This window comes from Schistocerca cancellata, chromosome 5 (genome assembly GCF_023864275.1).
Source record: "Schistocerca cancellata isolate TAMUIC-IGC-003103 chromosome 5, iqSchCanc2.1, whole genome shotgun sequence".
In the NCBI taxonomy this organism is placed as follows: domain Eukaryota; kingdom Metazoa; phylum Arthropoda; class Insecta; order Orthoptera; family Acrididae; genus Schistocerca; species Schistocerca cancellata.
In genome coordinates, this window is record NC_064630.1 from 150,666,040 (window position 1) to 150,690,027 (window position 23,988).

The 23,988-nt window shown below is 43.0% G+C and overlaps 1 protein-coding gene across 6 annotated transcripts in view; it reads left to right on the forward strand.

Annotated features, from left to right (window-relative positions):
• Window positions 1-23,988, forward strand: part of LOC126189004 (cellular tumor antigen p53-like) — a 174,897-nt gene that overhangs the window by 24,639 nt on the left and 126,270 nt on the right. For all 6 annotated transcript variants that reach the window (XM_049930810.1, XM_049930812.1, XM_049930813.1 and 3 more), the window contains one exon: window positions 13,845-13,890. In XM_049930810.1, coding sequence (XP_049786767.1) covers window positions 13,845-13,890 — 46 coding nt within the window. The remainder of the gene's footprint in view (window positions 1-13,844; window positions 13,891-23,988) is intronic.

Sequence of the window (23,988 nt, forward strand, 5' to 3'; positions counted from 1 at the left end):
GAATTTTGTGTGTATGTTTGTGTTTGTTTGTGTGTATATCGACCTGCCAGCGCTTTTGTTTGGTAAGTCTCATCATCTTTGTTTTTAGATGTATTATTTAATCAGTCGCAAAAGAGTGCTCAGTCTATTCTATAACCTGTATTACCATTGTCCAGTCAATGTGTTCAGTGCTATGCACAACCTGCATTTCATTTTACCTTTATGTGTTGCTCTATAAAGTATTATGTTCCATAAATTTTTTTTATTCTTGCTATAGTACACACGCCTGGTTGCATAATTGAATAATCTACTTCAATTATGCACCAGGCATGTGTTCTACAGCAAGAATAAACACAGGTTATAGAATAGACTGAGCAATCTTTTGCGATTGATTAAATAATACTGTTTCCTTGGTGGCTCGCCAGAGAGCATAAGGTGCCGACCCAGGTGGCCTCTATAAGCAGGCTTGTGAACTGTATGGATGCGCAATCTCACAAAATGCACACATCATGAGTGAAGGTACTTCAGTCCACCCTTCTAGGGAGCTGCAAAACTACATACATACATACAAGCACCAGGCACAGAAAAATGCATGGTACCAAAAAAACCACTAGTACCAAATACCGAAAAATCATTGGTACCGTGGGGGGCGGGGGGAGAACACTGATCGCACAAGCCACTCTGAGATTACAAGTCACGGAAGACGTGAATGATAGTACTGACATCCAACATGCCGAACGACTGCTGCTGCTGCACCATGTGGTTGGCAGTCACCGGTGAGTAGGAATGGAAGTGATAAGGTGGCGGGTTGGTGTGCCATCCTCCCTATTGTGAGAGTCCAATAGGGCAGAACTAGGGAAGGCGTCTCAATAGGGATGTCCTCGTTGAGGTCAGCAGTCAGTGCTGGAGGCATCCATGGGGCTGCTGGAGACGACAGCTGCACAGTACTTGGCAATGGAGGCGGTGGCGGCTGCAGTTTCAGGTGCAAAGGTGGGGGAGGGTCTGTACCAGCAATGGCAGCTGAGCAATGGGGCGAGAGACAGGGACCCCAGACAGTGATCTGCCAGGCAGCAGTCCTGCTGTGGCACGAACTGGACCGTCTACGATACAGGAAGAGACATCGGCAGTGGTGGGCTCTCTGGAACAGACCCCATTGTGTGCAGCTGCAGCTGGTTGAAGTAACGGGACGTCTGCCTGTCACGAGTGCAGACGACTGACTAGTTTGTGTCACAAAATCCTATTTGCCTATATCATATGTCACTCTGATCTTGTTCTCTGTTATACCACATAGCTCTGAATTATTGCCAAAAACTTCTTTCCTGCTTTTTAGTAGGTGCATGATGCTCTACTTCGGTCTGTGTCGCTTGCTCTGTTCTACGATTCTTATTGCTCGCTTCTTGCCAGAAATTCCTCTCCTCCTCCTCCTCCTCCTCCTCCTCGATGGTGATTTATGTTTCTTAAAAAGACGGCACATGATGTGTCATTAGTCCTCATTGCTTCTGCCTACCCACAACCCGTTTTTAAAATCTGCCTTGTTAGGAGGGTTTGATATGTGTAACATTCATTTCTGTTCCATGTGCATTTTTTACCTCTATATTTATGTGGCACGCATACTGCCACTCGTTTGGTTTTATTACAGCTTTTTCATGATATGACTTTCTTCCCCACAATGTCCACAAATTACTGCTTGTATATTGCAATGTCTTGCCAAATGTTGGCATTGAACACACTGCCCCACTACTAGATAGTCTTTCACTGAAAGTGAACAAAACCCAAGATATACTTTTTGTCACTTCATGAGAGGGCGCACTTCAATAATCCACTTAGTCCTGTCCTGAATCATACTGTAAAGCCGGTTTCGAAGCTTTCCTTAGTTAGTTCATCTTCAGGGTTCTGCATGAATATTGCGTCTTTTAGTGCCTTTGCATCAGTGTCCTCTGGGAAGTCATATGGTATCATTAAAGGTATCTCTGCTTTCTAAATAGAAACAAAGAAACTCATCCTGATCGAATGCAGTGTCCTGCCTGATCAGAAGGCAATATAAGGCATAGTCACTGGCATGTTGCACCGTCAGCCGGTAATGGATCTGATAATGATAAACGAGAGAGGAAGAGAGCCGACCAGTTGCAAACGATGCACTGCCTTGTCCGACAAGGAAGCCGAAGGGTTAAAAAGAGCAACTAAAGGCTTATGATTCATGATTAAATGAAACTTAGAACTATACAAGGGGACATGAAATTTCTTGAGGGCAAACACAATCACTAAAGCCTCCTTTTCAATCTGAAAATATCCCTGCTTAGAGGGAAGTAGGGTCTTAGAAGTGTAAGCAATGGGTTGTTCAGACGTGTCAGGTGTTTGTATGCCAGCGCCGCACCAAGGCATCTGTAGCCATCCGAAATGCTGACCCGGCTGAAAAGTGTTCAGACATGGGGCAAATTGAAGCTTAGGTTTAAGCAAAGTGACTGCTTGGTCACAAGCTGGGGACCAGGAAAAAAAAACACACACATAAATGCACTTGCAGAAACTGAGCAACAGTGGATGCAATCAGATAAAAACTTACAGTAGTGTGCTACTTTATTGAGAAACACCTGCAGTTCCTTAATGTAGATCGGCCACGGCAAGGCAACAATTGTGTCAATGTGGTGATGCAACGGCGTGACCCCTGTACAGGTAACCTCAAAACTTAGGTACCCAATTGACCGCTGAAAAAATTGAGATTTGGTAAGATTGCACTTGAGACCCACAGACTGCAAAACAGAAAATGACGGTTGGAGATTTCGAGTGTGGTCTTCAGTGGAAGAACTCAAAACAGTGATATCGTCGAGGTAATTGATGCAGCTGGGCACAGAGGCTGTCAGCTGTTCTAAAAAACACTGAAAAATTGTGGGCATACTAGTGATACCAAAAGGCAAGTTTTGATATTATTATAGGCCGGAAGGTATATTGACAATGACAAGACGTCTAGTGGCCTCATCCAAGGGGAGCTGGAGGTACTCTTCTGGCAAATAAATCTTGGAATAGTTGTGGCTACCTGGTAATTTTGTGAGCAGCTTGTCATGGTGGTGTTAAGGATATGTGTCTATCATGGACTGTGCATTAATCATGAAACTCAGGTTGCCACAGAGGTGAAGCTTACTCTTTGGCTTCGTAACAGTGACCACTGGTGTAGCCCATTCACTGGAAGAAATAGGCCGAATTACATTGAGTGATGTCAAACGGTCTAATTTGGCCTTGACACAGTCGCACAAAGCAACAGGCACCTGCCATGCCCAAAATAATAAACGAGAGTGGGCAGGCTCTTTCATGATAATATGAGCCTGGAAACCAGTAGCATAACCAAGCCCAGGGGAAAACAGGGACAAAAACTCACAAAAGAGGGACTCGAGTTGCTGGTACAGAACTTGATCCTGACACTAAATTTATCTCTGCCCCTGCGGGTCCGGGGATTAGAATAGGCCCGAGGTATTCCTGCCTGTCGTAAGAGGCGACTAAAAGGAGTCCATCCCCCTCACGGGGGTAGTTAGCGCCTGCGTCCGGAGACGGACGGTTCCACGACCTATAATTGTGGTCTTTTTGGTTTTTCACTTCTCGTTTCCTCCTTCCTTTTGTTGGTTCCTTTCTTTGCTCTTCTCCACCTCACTGTCTTCCTTACTCTTTCCCTTGACTTCTCCTTGCCTTCTCATTGCCTTCTTCTCATTGCCTTCTTCTCCTTGCTTTCTCATTGCCTTCTTCTCCTTGCCTTCTCATTGCCTTCTTCTCCTTGCCTTCTCTGGTCTCCGCCTCGGCCTTTGAGACAGTCTGTCCTCTTTCTCCCTCTCTCTCTTCTTTTTCCTCTTCTTCCTTCCTCCCTGTGCGTGCCTGAAGGCCGACCCACGCGTTCGCACGCGTAGCCGGTGACGGGGTAACGCGTAATTTCCCGCCCTGGGTAGACATGTAAGGCACGCGCGTACCCCCGGTAAAGGCCAGGCCCGGGGAGGGGTGATTGCCTGAGCTGATACCTTCTGACCATGCCGATTGGTCCCTCCGTCTGTTTCTCGGGAGGTGTGACCTGAGGTGTAAACATTCACCTAAGGCGGGAGTGCCCTCTGAAAGGGTCCCCACAAGGAAGGAGCGCGCCATCGGAGACGCTGGCAATCATGGGGGATTCCTCCGCAATGGATTCTACTCCATCTCTCTCGACTTCTGCCCAAAAACGGAAACGTGACCAGCCACCAGTGACAAAAGTACTACCGCCTGCCCCACAGTTCCTCGTCGTTTCTCGATCTGAGGACGGAAAGGATTTTTCCTCTGTCAACCCTTTCGTTATCCAGAAGGGCGTAAATGCCATAGCTGGATGTGTCAAATCTTGTACCAGGTTGCGTAACGGTACCTTATTACTAGAAACTGAGAGTGCCTTTCAGGCACAAAAACTGCTTCGGGCCACACTCCTGTACACGTTCCCTGTCCAGGTGGAGGCCCACCAAACTTTGAATTCGTCTCGTGGTGTAGTCTATACTAGCTCCCTCGACGGATTGACTGATGAGGAGCTTCAATCTTTCCTCGCTGAGCAGGGCGTGACGGCTGTCCATAGGGTCAATAAAAAGGTCAACAATGACCTTGTACCGACCCGGACACTTTTCTTGACCTTCGATAGTGTTAAGCTGCCATCGCGCATCAAGGCGGGCTACGAGGTTATTTCTGTTCGCCCCTATGTCCAGACACCTACGCGCTGCTACCAGTGTCAGCGTTTCAATCACACTCGACAGTCTTGTTCCAATGTGGCTAAATGTGGCTAAATGTGTCACTTGTGGCAGGGATGCCCATGAGGGTGACTGTCCACCTCCGTCTCCTCGTTGTGTGAACTGTCAGGGTGACCATGCCGCATCCTCCTGCGACTGTCCTGTCTATAAGGAAGAACGCTGTATCCAAGAAATTCGGGTCAAAGAGAAAGTGTCCACCTCGGCTGCTCGCAAGCTATTGGCTAGTAGGAAGCCCGCGCTGCTCCCAGCGGGGAAATACAGTACTGTCCTCGCCTCTCCTCGGACTACCAGGGAGGTAGCAACCCAGACATGCGATCTGACCTTCAGCACCACGGTCGTCCGTTCGCCCAGTGCTAAGATCGCGCGGTCGACGTCTCCTCTTCCTCCCATCACCCCACAGACACCAGCCCCTTCATCAGCTTCTGCTACGACGAAGACCCCGAAGTCAGATGCACGGGCCTTCAAGAAGGAACCATCCCGTGCAGACTTCCTACGTACCTCGACCTCCCAGCCTTCGACCGGTACTTCCACCAAACGTCCTTCCAAAAAGGCTCATAGGAAGCACAGTTCTCCTTCTCCGCCACGGCGCATTTCTTCTCCTGCGCCACCCAGCGGTTGCCGCCCCAGGCCGTCATCTGTTTCGCCTGGCCGCACCGCTGGTAGCCGTACATCTGGCCATTCACCGGCGGAGGAAGCTCCCCCTCCCGGCCATCCTCCCGAGATGGCCGATGAACCTATAGACCCAATGGACGATGACTGTCCGCCTACTGATAGCGGCGGCAGTGCTCGCTCGAAGCCAGGCCCTCAGCGGCCTTCGAGGTGACTCTTTCTTTCATCTTCCTTTTCTTACGATGGCACTTATTCACTGGAATATTCGCAGCATTCGCTCCAACCGAGAGGACTTGAAGTTGCTGCTCCGCTTGCACCGTCCGCTCGTCGTAGCCCTCCAGGAAACGAAGCTACGCCCATGCGATCAAATTGCCTTGGCACACTACACCTCTGTGCGTTTTGACCTACCCCCTGTGGTAGGTATCCCAGCTCATGGAGGGGTTATGTTGCTGGTCAGGGATGATATTTACTACGATCCCATCACGTTGCACACTGGCCTGCAGGCAGTTGCCATCCGCATTACTCTCCCCACTTTTACGTTTTCCTTTTGTACCATTTACACTCCATCGTCATCTGCCGTTACCAGGGCAGACATGATGCAACTTATTGCTCAGCTACCTGCACCATTTTTGTTAACTGGAGACTTCAATGCCCACCATCCCCTTTGGGGCTCTCCAGCATCCTGCCCGAGGGGCTCCTTGTTAGCAGACCTTTTCAACCAGCTCAATCTTGTCTGCCTCAATACTGGCGCCCCTACTTTTCTTTCGGACACATCTCACACGTATTCCCATTTAGACCTCTCTATATGTACTCCCCCACTTGCACGCCGGTTTGAGTGGTATGCACTTTCTGATACATATTCGAGCGACCACTTCCCGTGTGTTATCCATCTCCTGCAGCATACCCCCTCTCCGTGCTCCTCTAGTTGGACCATCTCCAAGGCAGACTGGGGGCTCTTCTCTTCCAGGGCGACCTTTCAGGATCAAACCTTCACAAGCTGCGATCGTCAGGTCGCATACCTCACGGAAGTCATTCTCGCTGCTGCTGTGTATTCCATCCCTCACCCTACTTCTTCTCCACGTCGCATACCGGTCCCCTGGTGGACCGCAGCATGTAGAGACGCTTTATGTGCTCGTCGACGTGCTTTACGCACATTTAAACGCCACCCTACAGTGGCGAATTGTATCAATTAAAAACGATTACGTGCTCAGTGTCATCGTATTATCAAAGAAAGCAAGAAAGCCAGCTGGGCTGCTTTCACAAGCACCTTCAACAGTTTTACTTCTTCTTCTGTTGTCTGGGGTAGCCTGCGCCGGCTATCTGGCACTAAGGTCCACTCCCCAGTTTCTGGCTTGAAGGTCGCGAATGACGCCCTTGTGGCCCCTGAGGCTGTCTCCAATGCCTTCGGCCGCTTTTTCGCAGAGGTTTCGAGCTCCGCTCATTACCACCCTGCCTTCCTCCCCCGCAAACAGGCAGAGGAGGCTAGGCCACCTGACTTCCGCTCCTCGAATTGTGAAAGTTATAATGCCCCATTCACCATGCGGGAACTCGAAAACGCACTTGGCCTATCACGGTCCTCCGCTCCAGGGCCTGATTCTATTCATATTCAGATGCTGAAGAACCTTTCTCCTGCGGGTAAAGGTTTTCTTCTTCGTACATACAATCGCATCTGGATTGAGGGTCATGTTCCCGCATGCTGGCGCGAGTCTATTGTTGTCCCGATTCCTAAGGAAGGGGGAAGGACAAGCACTTGCCTTCCAGTTATCGACCCATCTCGCTTACCAGCTGTGTCTGTAAAGTGATGGAGCGAATGGTTAACTCTCGATTGGTTTGGCTGCTCGAGTCTCGACGCCTACTTACCAATGTACAATGTGGATTTCGTAGGCGCCGCTCTGCTGTTGACCATCTGGTTACCTTGTCGACCTTCATTACGAATAACTTCTTGCGGAAGCGCCCGACCGCGGCTGTGTTCTTTGATTTGGAGAAGGCTTACGACACCTGTTGGAGGGCGGGCATTCTCCGCACCATGCATACATGGGGCATTCGCGGTCGCCTCCCTCTTTTTATTTGTTCCTTTTTAATGGATCGACAGTTCAGGGTACATGTGGGTTCTGTCCTGTCCGACACCTTTCGCCAGGAGAATGGGGTGCCACAGGGCTCAGTTTTGAGCGTCGCTCTCTTCGCCATCGCGATCAATCCAATAATAGATTGCCTCCCAGTTGCTGTATCAGGCTCCCTTTTTGTGGACGATCTTACCATCTATTGCAGCGCGCAGTGTACACATGTCCTGGAGCGCTGTCTTCAGCGTTCTCTTGACCGTCTTTACTCCTGGAGTGTCGCCCAATGGCTTCCGTTTTTCTGCCGAGAAGACGGTCTGTATTAACTTCTGGCGCTACAAAGAGTTTCTCCCACCGTCCTTACGACTCGGTCCCGTTACTCTCCCAATCGTGGAGACAACCAAATTTTTAGGCCTTACATTTGACAGGAAACTTAGCTGGTCTCCACATGTGTTATATTTGGCCGCCCGTTGTACCCGTTCTTTAAATGTCCTCCGTGTTCTCCGTGGTAAGTCGTGGGGAGCGGATCGAACCGTCCTACTTCGTCTATATCGGTCGATCGTCCGCTCCAAGCTGGATTATGGGAGCTTCGTATACTCCTCTGCACGGCCATCCATCTTACGCCGCCTCAACTCCATACAACATCGGGGTTTACGACTTGCGATCGGAGCATTTTATACTAGTCCCGTAGAGAGTCTTCATGCTGACGCTGGCGAATTGCCACTCACCTACCGGCGCGATATACTGCTTTGTCGGTATGCCTGTCGGCTACTGTCAATGCCCGACCATCCGTCTTATCGTTCCTTTTTTGATGACTCTCTCGACCGTCAATACGGGTTGTATGTCTCTGCCCTGCTACCCCCTGGAGTTCGCTTTCGTCGCCTCCTTCAACACCTTAATTTTTCACTCCCTGCAACCTTTCGAGTGGGCGAGAGCCACACGCCACCTTGGCTCCAGGCTCAGGTCCGCGTTCACCTTGACCTCAGCTCGCTCCCAAAAGAGGTTACCCCCGGTTCGGTCTACCACTCCCGTTTTTTGGAACTTCGTTCGAAGTTCATCAACATGACTTTCATTTATACAGATGGCTCTAAGACCAATGACGGGGTCGGGTGTTCCTTTATTGTCGGGGCACAAAGTTTCAAATACCGGCTCCATGGCCATTGTTCGGTCTTCACAGCTGAGCTCTTTGCCCTCTACCAGGCTGTTCTTTACATCTGCCGCCACCGACATTCTGCTTATGTCATCTGCTCCGATTCCCTGAGCGCCATCCAGAGCCTCAGTGATCCATACCCGGTTCACCCTTTCGTACACCGGATCCAACGCTCTCTTCAGCAGCTGGTGGACGTCGGTTCTCCGGTTAGCTTTATGTGGGTTCCTGGCCATGTCGGTATCCCTGGGAACGAAGCTGCAGATGCCGCGGCCAAGGCTGCGGTCCTCCAGCCTCGGACAGCTTCTTGTTGTGTCCCTTCGTCAGATTTTAGCAGGGTCATTTGTCGGCGCATTGTGTCGCTGTGGCATGCCGATTGGGCTGCACTTACAGACAACAAGCTTCGGGCCTTAAAACCTCTTCCCGTGGCTTGGACGTCCTCCTCACGCCCTTCTCGGCGGGAGGAGGTAGTTTTGGCCCGGTTAAGAATTGGACACTGCCGGTTCAGCCATCACCATCTGCTGATGGCTGCGCCGGCGTCGTTCTGCCCATGTGGGCACTTGCTGACGGTTCAACACATTTTAATGTCCTGTCCAGATTTTAACACACTGCGCCTAGATCTTAACATGCCAAGTACTTTCGATGCCATTTTAGCGGATGACCCACGAGCAGCTGCTCGTGTTCTTCGTTTTATCAATTTGACAAACCTCTCTAAGGACATTTGATGATGCTGTTTTTTAATCCTATGCCTGTCAGTCTGTCTTTTATCGTGTTTTCCCTTTTAGTTGTTGTTGTCAACTTGTGCCTCGCGGTGCATTCTTAGAGTAGTCAGGGCGCTAATGACCATTGAAGTTGTGCGCCATAAAACCACAAAAAAAAAAAACAAAAAAAAAAGAAAAAAACTAAATTTATCTCACTGGCAGTGGAGAAACCGAAAGTGTGAAACACATCTAACCAAGACAGGTCTGTGGTATGGGAATGATCCACAACAAGGAAGGTGAGAGGGTAAACAACTGATTTTTAAGAGACAGGAACAGAGAACTGATCTAGGGTCAGTATCTACTGTTTATTGTAGCTAACCAATCCTGTAAATTTGTGTGAGGGGAGGGGAGCCCATGTCCACATACGTTTCTGTTTTTACTAAAGTCACTGCAGTTTCTGTGTCCACTTGCATTTTTAGCTGTGTATTAAACACACACAAGTCAATAAAAATTTGTGTAGGGAAACAGTCATCGTTGAGATGCTGTTTGCGTCCATTGGTACCACTGTGTCTGCCACGTTTGAAGAGGAGTTACACATCAGTGCAATGTGGACTTTCTTTTGACACTTATTGCAAACAGCCCAATGCTTACAGCACACAGCCCGCTTGTGTTGGACAAAGCACGACGGGCAAGGCGAAATGGGAGAGGGGGGGGGGGGGGGGGGGGGGCACGTGGCCGTTGTTGCGACGTGGCCTGTTGCTGCTGTGACCATAACCGACGCTGCCCTATGCAATGTTGAGTCAAAGGTTGTACTGTTGCAACGGCTTCCTTGTCATCCCGAACACTTGCAGCATGCTTAACGTGGATTGAGTGAGAAACTTCAGATACCTCTCCCCACACATCAGTCTGATTGCCTGCAGCCCCTGACACTTCAAAGGACTGTGCCATATTGAGTGCAGCTGTAAACATCAGATTCGCACAGTGACGTGCTTTTCAATGGACTTCCCTATTAGGGAATATATCACACAACATGTGATCTGAATAGGATTCGAGATGGTTACTAGTGACAAATTTACAATGATGGCTCGATCCTCGTAATTCTGATGCCCAAGTGTGTAAGATTGGTTTGTGCATTTCGGACAGTGGTAAAATACTATGCGTACTGCAGTGATATGCGTTCTGTCACAGTTATATGTTGAGAGAAGTTGCACATTTCATCAGATGATAAGCTGACCAGTTCCTGCAAATACACAAGTTGCCACAACAGCTGATAAATGCGTGGTGAAAGCCAGGAAAGAAAGGAAGCCTACAACGATTTGTATTGCCCACGTAAAAAAATTTGGAAATATTGGTGTAACCATTTTTAGTAGAGTTCCAATCTTCAGCTGATTCATCAAACACCGGGAAGGGCAACAGTTGCGCTGATGGGAGAGTAACCCACTGCGAACAGGCAGATGTCACTTGTTTTAGAGTGTTGGTGAGAGCCTGCTGTTGTTCAAAGAAACTTGCTGCTGGGCAATGATACATTGGAGTATTTCTTCCATCGGGATGTTTGCCTGGTGACTTAGCACTGACACTAACATGCGTAGAAAATGTAACCCTCACTTGTCACCAAGTTTGCCATAGCAAGAACAAAATTGATTTATTGAACATAGTATTTTATGAAGCAACATGTAAGGTACAGTGAAGTTATGTTTAGCTCTGAACACATTGACTGAACAACAGTAACACAGATTAGAGAGTAGGTCGAGCACTCGTTTGCGATCACATTTCTGTTTCGCTGACGGCTCACCAGAGCGCGCCACTGGGACTGACCCAGGTGGCCTTTATAAGGGAGCTTGTGGACGGTATGGACGCGTGATCTCTGAAATCACGTGCATCAAGAGTGTACATTAGTGTGTTTTGTATATATGTGAGAAAGAAATGGAACGAAAATACTTAATAACTACATAAACTCATGTTTGTATATTCCCATCACATCTCCTTATGTCATCAGACCATCACATCGTGCTATGAATTGTCCAATATCAGTTGTATGTTTGTGCACCACCATGTGCATGTCTTGTACAAAAATGATTCAAAGGACAAAATAAATGAACAAATAAACAAAAGAGTCTGCCAGCTCAGTTTCTTCAGCATCTCAGTGACACGGTCTACTGTTTGAACAAACCTGTGACCATCTGTGCTGCCCTTCTCTGTATACATGCGGTATCCCCTGTTCTTCCAATTTTGTTCAGGTCCTACGCACTTGAGAAGTATTCTAGAATGGATGATGTGAGTGATTTGTAAGCAATCTCCTTTTCAGACTGATTGCATTTCCAAGTAGTCCAGTGGGGTCATTTATAACTGAAGAACATGAAAAATGAATGGCTATGAATAGGTACAACCATTATTGAGAACACTGTGAAGGAATGTGACAGAAAAACTCAGCACTTTTTACCTTCCAACAATTGGCATCTCTAAGTTACGTTATTTGTAGAGCACTGTATCTGCTTGATGTACCCCTGTGAGCAGCATTTGATCCCCAGCAGTCACTTTGTATGTGGTGTGGAAGCATACGGCTATCATGTTTTGGACTCACCCTCATGTGAGCATGCACTTGCTGAGTGTGGTATGACAGGCAAGTGGCCCTGCCACATGGCTGAGGAAATGTGGACTCTGTACTGCTTCATCACAACATAATGGCCCAGCAAGTGGTGAGCCTAGACGTGTTGACTTTATTTACAAAAGTAACAATAGCAGATGTTTTGGAGCTGCTAGCTGGCTATTTTTCACCAGCCATTACCAAACTTCTTAAAATATGTCTTGAAAGCCTCTTGCTTTCTATATATTGCAAATTATTACATAATGACTGATACTACAGCTATGGCCACCATTATTGCCAGTTGTTGCAAATTTCTTCATTGAAGGTTTTGAAGATCAGGCTGTACATTCTGCTCCTCTCTGCCCAACTTGTTTTTATAGGTATGTGGACAAGCCTCATAGAATGGAGGCATTTCTTCAGTAATCACATGAAAGGCATACATCCAAACACCAAATTTTCAATGGAAGTGGAAACGGAAGGCAGATTGTCCATTTGGATATGTTGGTTGAATGTTAATTGGATGGATGCCTGGGTCATTGTATACTTAAGCTGTCTCACCCAGATCATTATTTAAATAAGCACAACTTCCCCCATACAGCTCAAAAGCATTCTGTCCTGAGCACTTTGTTATACAGTGCGCAGACAGTTTCAGACCATGATCGTCTGGGATCTGTATTGGGCCACCTAAAGAATGTGTTCAAAAGAAAAAGGTACAAACCACATCAAATTAGAGCTGCATTTGTTGGAAAATAAAGGGCAAACCTACCCGGCCAATGGAAGAAGACCAACCACAGCACTCATTCCATTGTGTTGAGTGATCTTGAGCACAATTGGATACATACTATGTAAATATGGTATTAGACCAGTTTTATAACGTCTGTGAGATCCAAAAGATTTGCTGAATCCAGTGAGAATGAGTCTGTATTTCATAATAGCTGGCATGTACTATGTGGATGTAGCAAAAATTACGTAGGGCAGACAATCCGTATTGTAGCCAAGTTCTGTGCTGAACATAAATGGCACATCAAGTACAGAAATCTTGAGAGAGTAGCGATACTGGAACATAGCCTTATGGAAGGGTTCGAGATCAACTGTAAGGAAATGAAGGCCCTCTCGTGTGCGGCAAGTTACTGGGATTCTATAATGAAATAGAAATTCACATGTGCAATAACAATTGGTGGAGCTTCAGCTGCCAGAGACTGTGATTGTGTGTGTGTGTGTGTGTGTGTGTGTGTGTGTGTGTGTGTGTGTGTGAGGGGGGAGGGTCTATTTTTGACAAAGGCCCTGTTGGCTGGAAGCTGATTTTGTAACAGTCTTTTCGTTGTGCCTATCTGCAACTCAATGTCTCCGCTATATGGTGATTAGTCACTATCCTGACCATAATAGTGTTACATTCCATCCTGAATTTTCCATTGTTTGATTTCAGTAACAATTTTTAGTAAAGATGGTGGTTATAATCTGAGTGGTGCCTGGGGACATGAACTTGAGCCATCAAAGAAATGCAGCCAAAAACCATGACTTTTAAGGGAGTACAATCACACTGGTGGGGGAGGGGACCAGCTATATTACTGATTTCCTGCTTTTGTGTGTGCAAATCCTGTCCTCTAGATGGCAATTCCAGCCACAAGCCAGAATGCCACTCTAGAAGGTACACACTTTCTTCTCAGCTGACTGTCATCTCCTTATGAAGAACATGGTGTTACTCTTTGAAGTCTTGAGTTTTAACTCTGATTTGATGTATCTGAACACTGAGAAAATTTTATACAAGGATGCCACCACGAAGAACTTAAATTTCAATTTAATGTATTTTGACAAAAGCATGCAAGCCATTTATGATGAATTGTATCAATTTGAAACCAATAATGGTACTTTTTCAATAAAGTGAACCAAAACGTGTGGCTTGTTGCTGTACACCATCAACAATTTATATCACATAACTGCTATGGTCTCCAGTCGTACCTTTATTTGACAAAATTGCATTATTCTGTTGTTGCTTTCATTGTCTAAAGAAATGAATTTATTTTGCAGATTTTTTTCTGATAATATGGATCCACTTGATGGCGACCCACTGTTGGTAAGTGTACATCATCCTCTATTTTCTGTTTCATCAATGTAACAAAATACTGATTTATATCCTCACAGATAAATCACATAGCATGCAGCAATGGTTGGAAGTCTCTCACTTTTAATTGTTTGCATTTGAAAAGCAGATTCATTATGTATGTTTAATTCATCCACATGTGGAAAATGTAACAAAAATAGATTGCTTTTATAAATAGCTGTATTGTAGACACACACACACACACACACACACACACACACACACACACACACACACACAAACAAAAGTAAAGCGTAATTATCATACCCTCACTTCCTACTGGGTGATATATGGTTCTATAGCTCATGTCATGAAGCATTTGCTCTGCCGAGTTTGAACCACAACTGATCTTTAAGAGCAGAGTTTGCCATTTTTACATTTAAACAATGTTAGTCTTCTGGGGGTTTCAGAAAGAGTCTGCTTTTCTATAAGGGGCGTTCAAAACGAAACGAGCTGGAGGCATAATTACAGAAACCAGTACCTGTATGTTATAAGTATTGACCCTGGGTGTTGAGGCATTTGTCCCACTGTGACCAGAGGCGCCGAATGGCTGTCTCTTAAAATTCCCGGGGCTACGATGTGAACCAGTTCCGCATGTACAGTTGGACGTTGTCGTCCACATGAGTGCAGGAAAGGTTATGCTGATATTCATCTTTGACCAAGATGGCACCCTTCTGATTTACTTCCAGCAGCATGGGACAACAGTGAATGCCTAGTGTTACTCGCAAACCTTGATCGCTGTTTGGCAAGTGATCAAATCAAAACCACCAAGCAATCTCACCTGTGGGGTTATTCTGCTCCACGATAATGCAAAGCCTCATACGGCCAACACAGTCGCGGAACTCCTGCAGAAATTCAAATGGGAGGTTCTCGGCCACCCTCCATACAGTCTGGACCTCTCTCCCTGTAATTACGACATTTTTGGTCCCCTTAATAAGGCTCTGAGGGACAGACGATTCACCTCGGATGACGATGTCCAGTTGTACGTGCGGAACATGTTCACATCGCAGCCCCGGGAATTTTATGAGACAGCCATTCGCTGCCTTGTGTCACTGTGGGACAAGTGTCTCAACAGCTAGGTTTAATACTTCTAAAATACAGGTACTGGTTTCTGTAATTATGCCTCTGGCACGTTTCTGTTTGAGCGCCCCTTATAGTACAGAGTTAGTCTCATTGGGAAGAAACAAGGTTGAAATCCTTGTCTCATAGTCTAGATTTAGCTTTCCTTTGGTTTCCATAAATCAGATATGATTTATTCTGAATACTTCCTTTATCATTTTCACATCAGTCACCCTCCCCCCCCCCCCCCCCCCCCCCCCCCCCTCCCCAATCTTGATCCGGCTCAGTTACAGCTCTCCCTGTAGTGTCCTTGCTGTTGACAAGTTGTTTCCTATAGAGTGGCACTGACTAAAAATATATTTGCAATAAATATGCTTAATTAGCAAATTCGTCAGTAATACTTGTGTACAGTCTACTGCCTACAATTATGTAAATTATGAACTGCACAAACAGAATAATAGAAACAAAGATCAGTTTCATCTCGTAAGTCATAGAACTGTAGTGTATCAAAGAAACCTACTGTATGTAGGACTGGTGCTTGCCAGTGCACTGTTGATTTCAGTCACGTTTCCCCATTGCAAAATTTAGAGCCAACCTAAAAAGAATATTGTTTGTAATTGGGACTAATATCTAGATAAACACCTCAGCTTTGCAGTGATAAAAAAATTATAGAAGCTTTATAAGTGTATATTAGTATTATTTAACATAATCACTCAATATTTAGTTTTTGTTTTCATTTGCTTATTAAATAAATAATTTAAAATATGTTTTGGCCGCTGAGTTTGAAAATACACTACTGGCCATTAAAATTGCTACACCGAGTAGAAATGCAGATGATAAACGGGTATTCATTGGACAAATATATTATACTAGAACTGACATGTGATTACTTTTTCATGCAATTTAGGTGCATAGGTCCTGAAAAATCAGTACCCAGAACAACCACCTCTGGCTGTAATAACGGCCTTGATACGCCTGGGCATTGAGTCAAACAGAGCTTGGATGGCGTATACAGGTACAGCTGCCCATGCGGCTTCAACATGACATCACGCCGGGTGATACGCTAGTATGGCGATGACGAATACACACTTCCAATGTGTGTTCAGCGTGATGTCGCCAAACACGGATCGACTATCATGATGCTATAAACAGAACCTGGATTCATCCGAAAAAATGACGTTTACCATTCGTGCACCCAGGTTTGTCGTTGAGGACACGATCACAGGTGCTCCTGTCTGTGATACAGTGTCAGGGGTAACCACAGCCATGGTCTCCGAGCTGATAGTCCTTACTGCTGCAAACATCATCTAACTGTTCGTGCAGATGGTTGTTGTCTTGCAAACGTCCCCATCTGTTGACTCAGGGATCGAGATGTGGCTGCACGATCCGTTACAGCCATGTGGATAAGATGCCTGTCATCTCGACTGCTAGCGACACGAGACCGTTGGGATCCAGCATGGCGTTCCATATTACCCTCCTGAGCCCACCGATTCCATATTCTGCTAACAGTCATTGGCTCTCGACCAACACGAGCAGCAATGTCGCGATACGATAATCTGCAATCGCGATAGGCTACAATCCAACCTTTATCAAAGTCGTAAACGTGATGGTACACATTTCTCCTCCTTACACGAGGCATCACAATAACGTTTCACCAGGCAACGCTGGTCAACTGCTGTTTGTGTATGAGAAATCGGTTGGAAACTTTCCTCATGTCGGCGTGGTGTAGGTGTCGCCACTGGCACCAACCATGTGTGAATGCTCTGAAAAGCTAATCATTTGCATATCACAGCATGTTCTTCCTGTCGGTTAAATTTCGCGTCTGTAGCATGTCATCTTCGTGGTGTAGCAATTTTAATGGCTATTAGTGTATTTTTGTTATGTGCATACCTTACTGTATCAAACTTCTCCATATGTCTATGTAGGCAGTGAATCTAAAATTCTCAATAGTGAAAAATGCATGCAAATATGAAACTGTTTGCTTGTTAAATAAAAAACTTTATTACAAGGTGGTGTTATGCATGAGCAATTTACTCCCACAACATTTATAACTTTATGGTGCCAAATTCTATTTTTTAACACAGTCTTGAAATATGTACACCATAATTGTTCACTGCTCATTTACACATAAGTGTGAAATTGAAGGTTCAGTTCTTAATTTTGCTCATCCGCCTTTGTCATTACATTAACATAGTTCTTGACAGTTCAGATAGTACACATGTGTGGTATACTTCACATAGGCTTTACCACTACTACCGACTTAGGCTATGCTATCCCGGGTTTATAGTCTCACCCTTTGGCAGCAATGCGTCACTTAGTGATTTTAGTGATTTGCTAGAGAATTGTGCAATAATTAGTGATACAAAAGAGAGAATGACAAAGGTAACTGACCTGGATGTCTAGGACTATTTACTTAATGTACCCAATGTTTGGTGTCCTTGTATTTCTGCAAAACACAAGGTGCTACTTTTTTATTTTGTAATGATACAATAATTTTATGTTCAGTAAAAAATTTCCTGAATAGAGTTTTGAAGTATTACAAGGTAGTAAAATGGGTGGTATCTTGAAATGGTGTGTTAATTAATTAAAATGTTTGAATTACAGAACTCTGAGATAATCATGAATAATTAGTTTACAAAGCTAAGTAAGTTGTTGGTTTTTAGTTTAGACACTTTTTTTTTTTTTTTTTTTTTTTTTTTTTTTTTTTTTTTTTTTGCAAAGTAGTGAAATTACCATATCTTCCAATCCTGATATCTCCCGAACTAATGGCCTTATGTGAAAATAATTACACCAAAATGTTCACGGTTGGAGGCACTACATCTGTAATAATGAGAATATGAAATCCTTTACCAAATGTAGAAGTTGATAAATTTGTGTACACTTTCAGTAAAATCATGATTCTATATTTATGATAACAGAATCACTGAAGATTAAAAACTGAATCCTAAAGATTATTTACTAACTACTCCTTTAACAAATTGTTTCTTCTCAAAATAAGTACATCCCCAGTAAAGGAAATCTCCATATGTACTGTAAAAGTATCTGTGTTTTTGTATGCAGTAATTATTAGTGATGACCTATACTTTAACATATTTGTAAAAATATCTCCTGTCAAGTTTTATGGAATTTCCAAATTTCAGTGACCATGAGTCTGTAGGTAGCAGTGCCAAATCCACAAAGTAATCACAGTACTTTCATTAATCTGTACTGACAGTGCAGTAAACTGAGAGGAAGGGATCATTGTGATCATCATTTCTTCTTCTTCTTCTTCTTCTTCTTCTTCTTCTTCATCACTATTCACCATTTGGTTTCTGCTGCTATATAAATGCTTTCTTCACTTTCCTCCATGCATTATTGTCTTAAGTTTTGCACATCCATGTCACTCCTGCATGTTTTCTAATTTCATCTACTCACCTATTGTTAGGTAATCTTCTCAGTCTATTCTTATTTCTTGGAATCGAGTGAAGAAAGTCTTTGGCTCATTGATCATGGCTCATGGCTCATGGCCCATTGATCATCCATCACCTGACTATCTAATCACCTCACCTCAATTTCATTTTCACTACAATCATAAAATCATCATTCACTACAGTTTGTTCTCTGATCCTTATACCTATTATTCCTTCTCTCCTAATAATTCTCAACATACAACTGGCCATGTTCACAGAGCAACCCTATAGTTTTTGAGTGAGTGGTTATAATCTAAAAAGTCCATGTCATCCAGGCTGTAACTTGAATCTGGTAATGCAAACCACATGCAGCCTCCCCCTATTTAGTATGACACAGTCCCTCATTGAGACAATTTGCTTTCTGTTTTTCTTGTTTGGCTCTGCCAGAACTCAGTTTTGTATGGTATTGCTTTGCCTGTGGAGAATCCCTCATGAAAAGTAAACTGAAAGGCAGTTGACAAGTTCTGTTTAGAAAATGAGCCAGTATTCTGTCATAACCCATCTTCTCAATAAAAGACTGGAATGAGTGAAATGAGTCGGTAATTACAGATGGTTTTCTTATCTCCAGTTTCATAAATTGGAGTTTCTAATACATATTTAAGTCTTTCAGGAAGTCTGCACATTGATCAACTGCAAACAGAGATTAGAGATAGCCTTAACAAGTCGCTATAAAATATTAAAACTACAATAGAAACACTATCATAGCCTACAGAATTACTATTTTTTAGTAATGTAATGAATTTTGTAAGCCCATTAGAGGTTGTATTTTTGAAACCGTAAGCACTGCATGTAGTGTTTGCTGGAGTAAATCTCTTGCATCTTTACTTGGTTGCCTATTGGTGTGTTGGTACCATAGTTATTTGCTGCGAACTCAATTACATTAACGTAGCTACTTCTGTTTGTTTCTTGTTTGATAATTTTTCAAATAGTTTTCGTCCAACCTCAATTATTTATGTCAAAAGACAGCCACCTCCTGGCACATTCCCTTTCTTCATACTCAAATGGCTTTACACACTTCATTGGCATTATTTCCAGAATGTTATTGTTTGCTTATTTAGTTGCGTTATCATTTATTTCTTGATCTGTGCAACTTTTAATGAAATCTTGTGTGTCTGTTGTTTGTCTCGTCTGCTGTCTTCGCTCATAAAATGTGACATTTTCTTTGTACTTTTACTATTTTTAATTGATCCCATGTAAAATTTTAATTGTATCTCTTCACATCCTCTCACAGATATGTTTCAGAATTATTTAGTTTATATTAAAATCACTCATTACCAACTGATAGTGGGATTTTCTTTTGTTTAGAAGTTTCTATAACAATGTCATTGGAATCTGAACATGTTGGTGCATATCTTTATTCCCCATTGGCATTAGAATTAGTGGGTCCCTTTCATTGTGGTGCGTTACTTTCCAAAACATATCCCCATTTCCCCCATGAAGGAGGAACAAACAATTCTGAAAGCTAAGAATAGTTTTTATCTGTTGTTACATTTATGTGTTTGTCTCAGTGATACTGGAATTTCACCTCCTGAAGTTAGGTAATGGTCAGCTCTTTCATCCCTTGTAATTTTACCATATACTACATGAGTTATTTATAATACTAGTGTAATTATATACATCATCTCGTGTATGTTTAATAGTTTCCCTCATGTTTTCACTTTAGGACTAGCTGATGAAGGCTGAGGTTTTTTTCTTGTTGTGGGATGACTTTAAGAGATTGATATATTGTGAGATGCCAAGTCTTTACTCATTCCCATGTAATGACAGGTACCTTCTTTTCCAAATATCCCGGTCACCATCTTGTTTTCTCTTGAAGTTGTCATCCTGCTCTTTAGTGCCATGTATTTAACTGCTGACTTCATTTCTGATTGTAGAAGGGCAAGGACTGTAAGAAAGCTACCTTAAAATAACTCACAAAAAAGCTGTTTCCATAATTCATCTATATTCAAATAATTTGTCACCTCATGCAAAAACTGATAATAAACAAAGCTTTTCAGACATCCATGTTCATACATGATGCTTCAGTGCTTCACCAAAACCATAAGTTTGTACTTAACTCTCGATTGCCTTGCATAGATTCTACATACCACATTCATTTTTCTTTAGTGCTTGACCATTGTCGAAAGGTCCCTTTCTTCTTTGGAGTCCACAGCACCCCAATGCACAACTGCAGAGTGCAAGAGGCTCTTCACTGGTTAGTCCAAATTACATGTCTGTCATCACTTGCTGTGCTGTGCTCACAGTTTTCTTTCTCATATCATAAATTCCAGCAGACCTGGGTACAGTAGATGCTCTTTACTATACTGCTAATGAGTCACGTTTTTCACACACCCATCTTTCATTGGTCCAGTAAAAGGAAAGTGAAATGCGTTGCCATGATTTATGGCAACATATATCATCACAAAGATCATGTCAGCATTAAGAGAGATGATTAATTTTCCTCCCAATTTAAGAGCCCATGTTTATATATTGGGCACATGCAGTTAAACCATTTTAAATGATAAAAAGTACATAATAATGGTGGTCATTGGTAGAATATGAGAAGTCTTGTATTCATGTTATTTTAATTAAAGAATGTTTTTTCTCATTTTAAGTATTTACCATGGTTTTATCCTTATATATGCTGACGAGTAGGAGAATGCTACTCTAGTGTTGTCCCTGATGGTTTCTTCAGATATTTTCCCTATGGCAGGTTACACTTTTCATGTGCCAGAAGTGTGTACAATCTTTGAAGCATGAAAGACTTGGGGGAATATTGATAAAAGTTTGTACGAGGGCTATCCACAAAGTACATTACGTTTTGGAATTAAAAATAAATAAAGTATTGGAAACTTTTTTTATTATATACAGATGAAAGCCACACTTAAATACTACTTTTCTACATAGTTGCCATTTAAATTAAGGCACTTATTGTAGCGATGGATGAGCTTGGAAATTCCTTCGTCATAAAATTCGGCCGCCTGCGCTTTCAGCCACGTGGTTACCTCTTCTTGAAGCTGTGCGTCGTCATCAAAACACTGCATAGCCAACCACTTCTTCATTGCTGGGAATAAGTGGAAGTCGCTCGTTGCCAGGTCGGGACTGTACGGCGGATGAGGAAACAACTCCTACTTAAAAGATTTGAGAACTTCACGAGTGGCATTTGCCGTGTGGGCCCAGGCGTTGTTGTGAATCACAAAGATCTTTGAGCCCAACTTTCCTCTGCGCTTGTTTTGTATTGCTCTTCTGAGGTTGTGCAGAGTTTGGCAATACCTTTGAGATTTTATTGTAGTGCCTCTTTCCAGGAAATCCACAAAAAATCACACCTTTTCTGTCCCAAAAGAGGTAACCACATGGCTGAAGGTGCAGGCGGCCGAATTTTACGACGAAGGAATTTCCAAGCTTGTCCATCGCTACGATAAGTGCCTTAATTTAAATGGCAACTATGTAGAAAAGTAGTTTTTAAGTGTGGCTTTCATCTGTATATAATAAAAAAAATTTCCAATACTTTATTTATTTTTAATTCCAAAACGTAATGTACTTTGTGGATTGCCCTCATATCTTCTGTGTGTCTGTGTACAATGCTGGTGTTGTGAAATAGTCTCCCCGCTCCAAATCTGTGACTCATAGTTAAAAACAATATATTTGTGAAGAACTGTAAAAAAGCATGATTCAAAAATTCTGAGGATTTTGATAAATGATATTTATTATTTAAAAATGAAATGATGAACATATAATAGAACTACTACAATACTTATTTACAGTGAACATGTTACTGCACTGATGCAGACGTTACCTTGTACTTTATACACACACACACACACACACACACACACACACACACACACACACACACACAAAATTAGTTGGTTCTACTGAAAAATTCATCAAAGGAGTTGGCCACCAATAAATCATTTAGGCTTTTCATAAACTGAATTTGGCAATTAGTTGCAGTAATTCCTGAAACCTGAATTTCATTGGTTGTTAAGCTTTTTATGGCTGCTGCAAGTTATTGAAGATGTATGTTCCTCAATAATGCAAACCTTTTTGTGCAAGAGTAAGTGACTTTAAATCCTTGTGAATCTTATTTCTAGTATTTATTCCATGAGCTGAGCTGTTGGTCTGAAAAAGTGATATATTTTTAATGACAAATTTCATTAAGAAATAAATATATTGGGAAGCAGTAATTAGTATCCTTAGTTCCCTAAACAGGCCTCTGGAGGATGTTCTTGAGTTTGCACCACATATAACTCCTGTTGCATGTTTTTGGGCACAGAAAACTTTAGCTTGGCTTGATGAATTACCCCAAAAAATAATACTATATGGCATTATGGAGTGAAAATAAGCTTTTTCATTTTTATATCCCCTATGCCTGACAGAATTTGCATTGCAAATAGAGATTTGCTTAGACACTTCAGCAGCTCGGTTGTGTGCTCCTCCCAGTTGAATTTATTATCAAGCTGTAATCCCAAGAATTTAACACTGTCCACTTCTTCTATCTTCTTGTCATTGTATGTTAGACATATACTCTTGGGACACCCCTTACAAGTTCTGAACTGCATGTAGTGTGTTTTTTCAAAGTTTAGTGACAAAGAATTACCTAGGAACCAGTGATTAATGTCCACAAATATTTTATTAGCCGATCTTTCTAAGACTACACTTGATTTGTGATTTATTGCAGTGTTTGTATCATCGGCAAACAAAACAAACTTGGCATCTGGTAATGTTACTGATGAAAGGTCATTGATATACACAAGAAAAAGTAAGGGTCCTAAGATGGAACCTTGTGGAACCCCCACGTGTAATTAGTTCCCAGTTGGATGATGCCTGATAGCTTAATACAGGTCTCTTTCCTAATAACACCCTTTGTTTCCTTCCAGAGATATAAGATTTGAACCATTTTGTACCATTTCCTGTCACACCATAATATTCTAATTTACTTAAAAGGATATTGTGATTTCCACAGTCAAGTGCCTTTGACAGATCACAAACTATACCAGTTGCCTGAAATTTTTTGTCTAATGAATTAAGTACATTTTCACTGGAAGTGAAGATAGCCTTCTCAATGTCAGAAAAGATAGCCTTCTCAATGTCAGAACACTTTAGAAATCCGAACTGCAACTTGGATATTATGTTATTTGTGATAAGATGGGTATAAAGCCGATTGTACATTACCTTTTCTAAAATTTTTGAGAATTCTGGCAAAAGTGGAATTGGACGGAAATTTGATGCTATTTCTGTATCTCCCTTCTTAAATTCAGCATATTTCAACCATTCAGGAAATATTCCACTGATAAACGACTGGTTACACAGATAGCTTAATATGTTACTTAACTCAGAATCACATTCTTTAATTAACTTTGTTGATATTTCATCATACCCACTAGATGTTTTTGATTTTAAAAATTTTATGATGGCCATTACTTCTGTTGGAGTAGTGAGGGTCAAATTCATATTATGGAAGTTACTTGAAATGTCTGGTCTGAGGTATCCCATGACAGCATCTACAGAACCTGACAACCCTATCTTTTCAGTGACAGTTCTGTAACACTATACACATCTGTCACCAATGTATCATTTACTG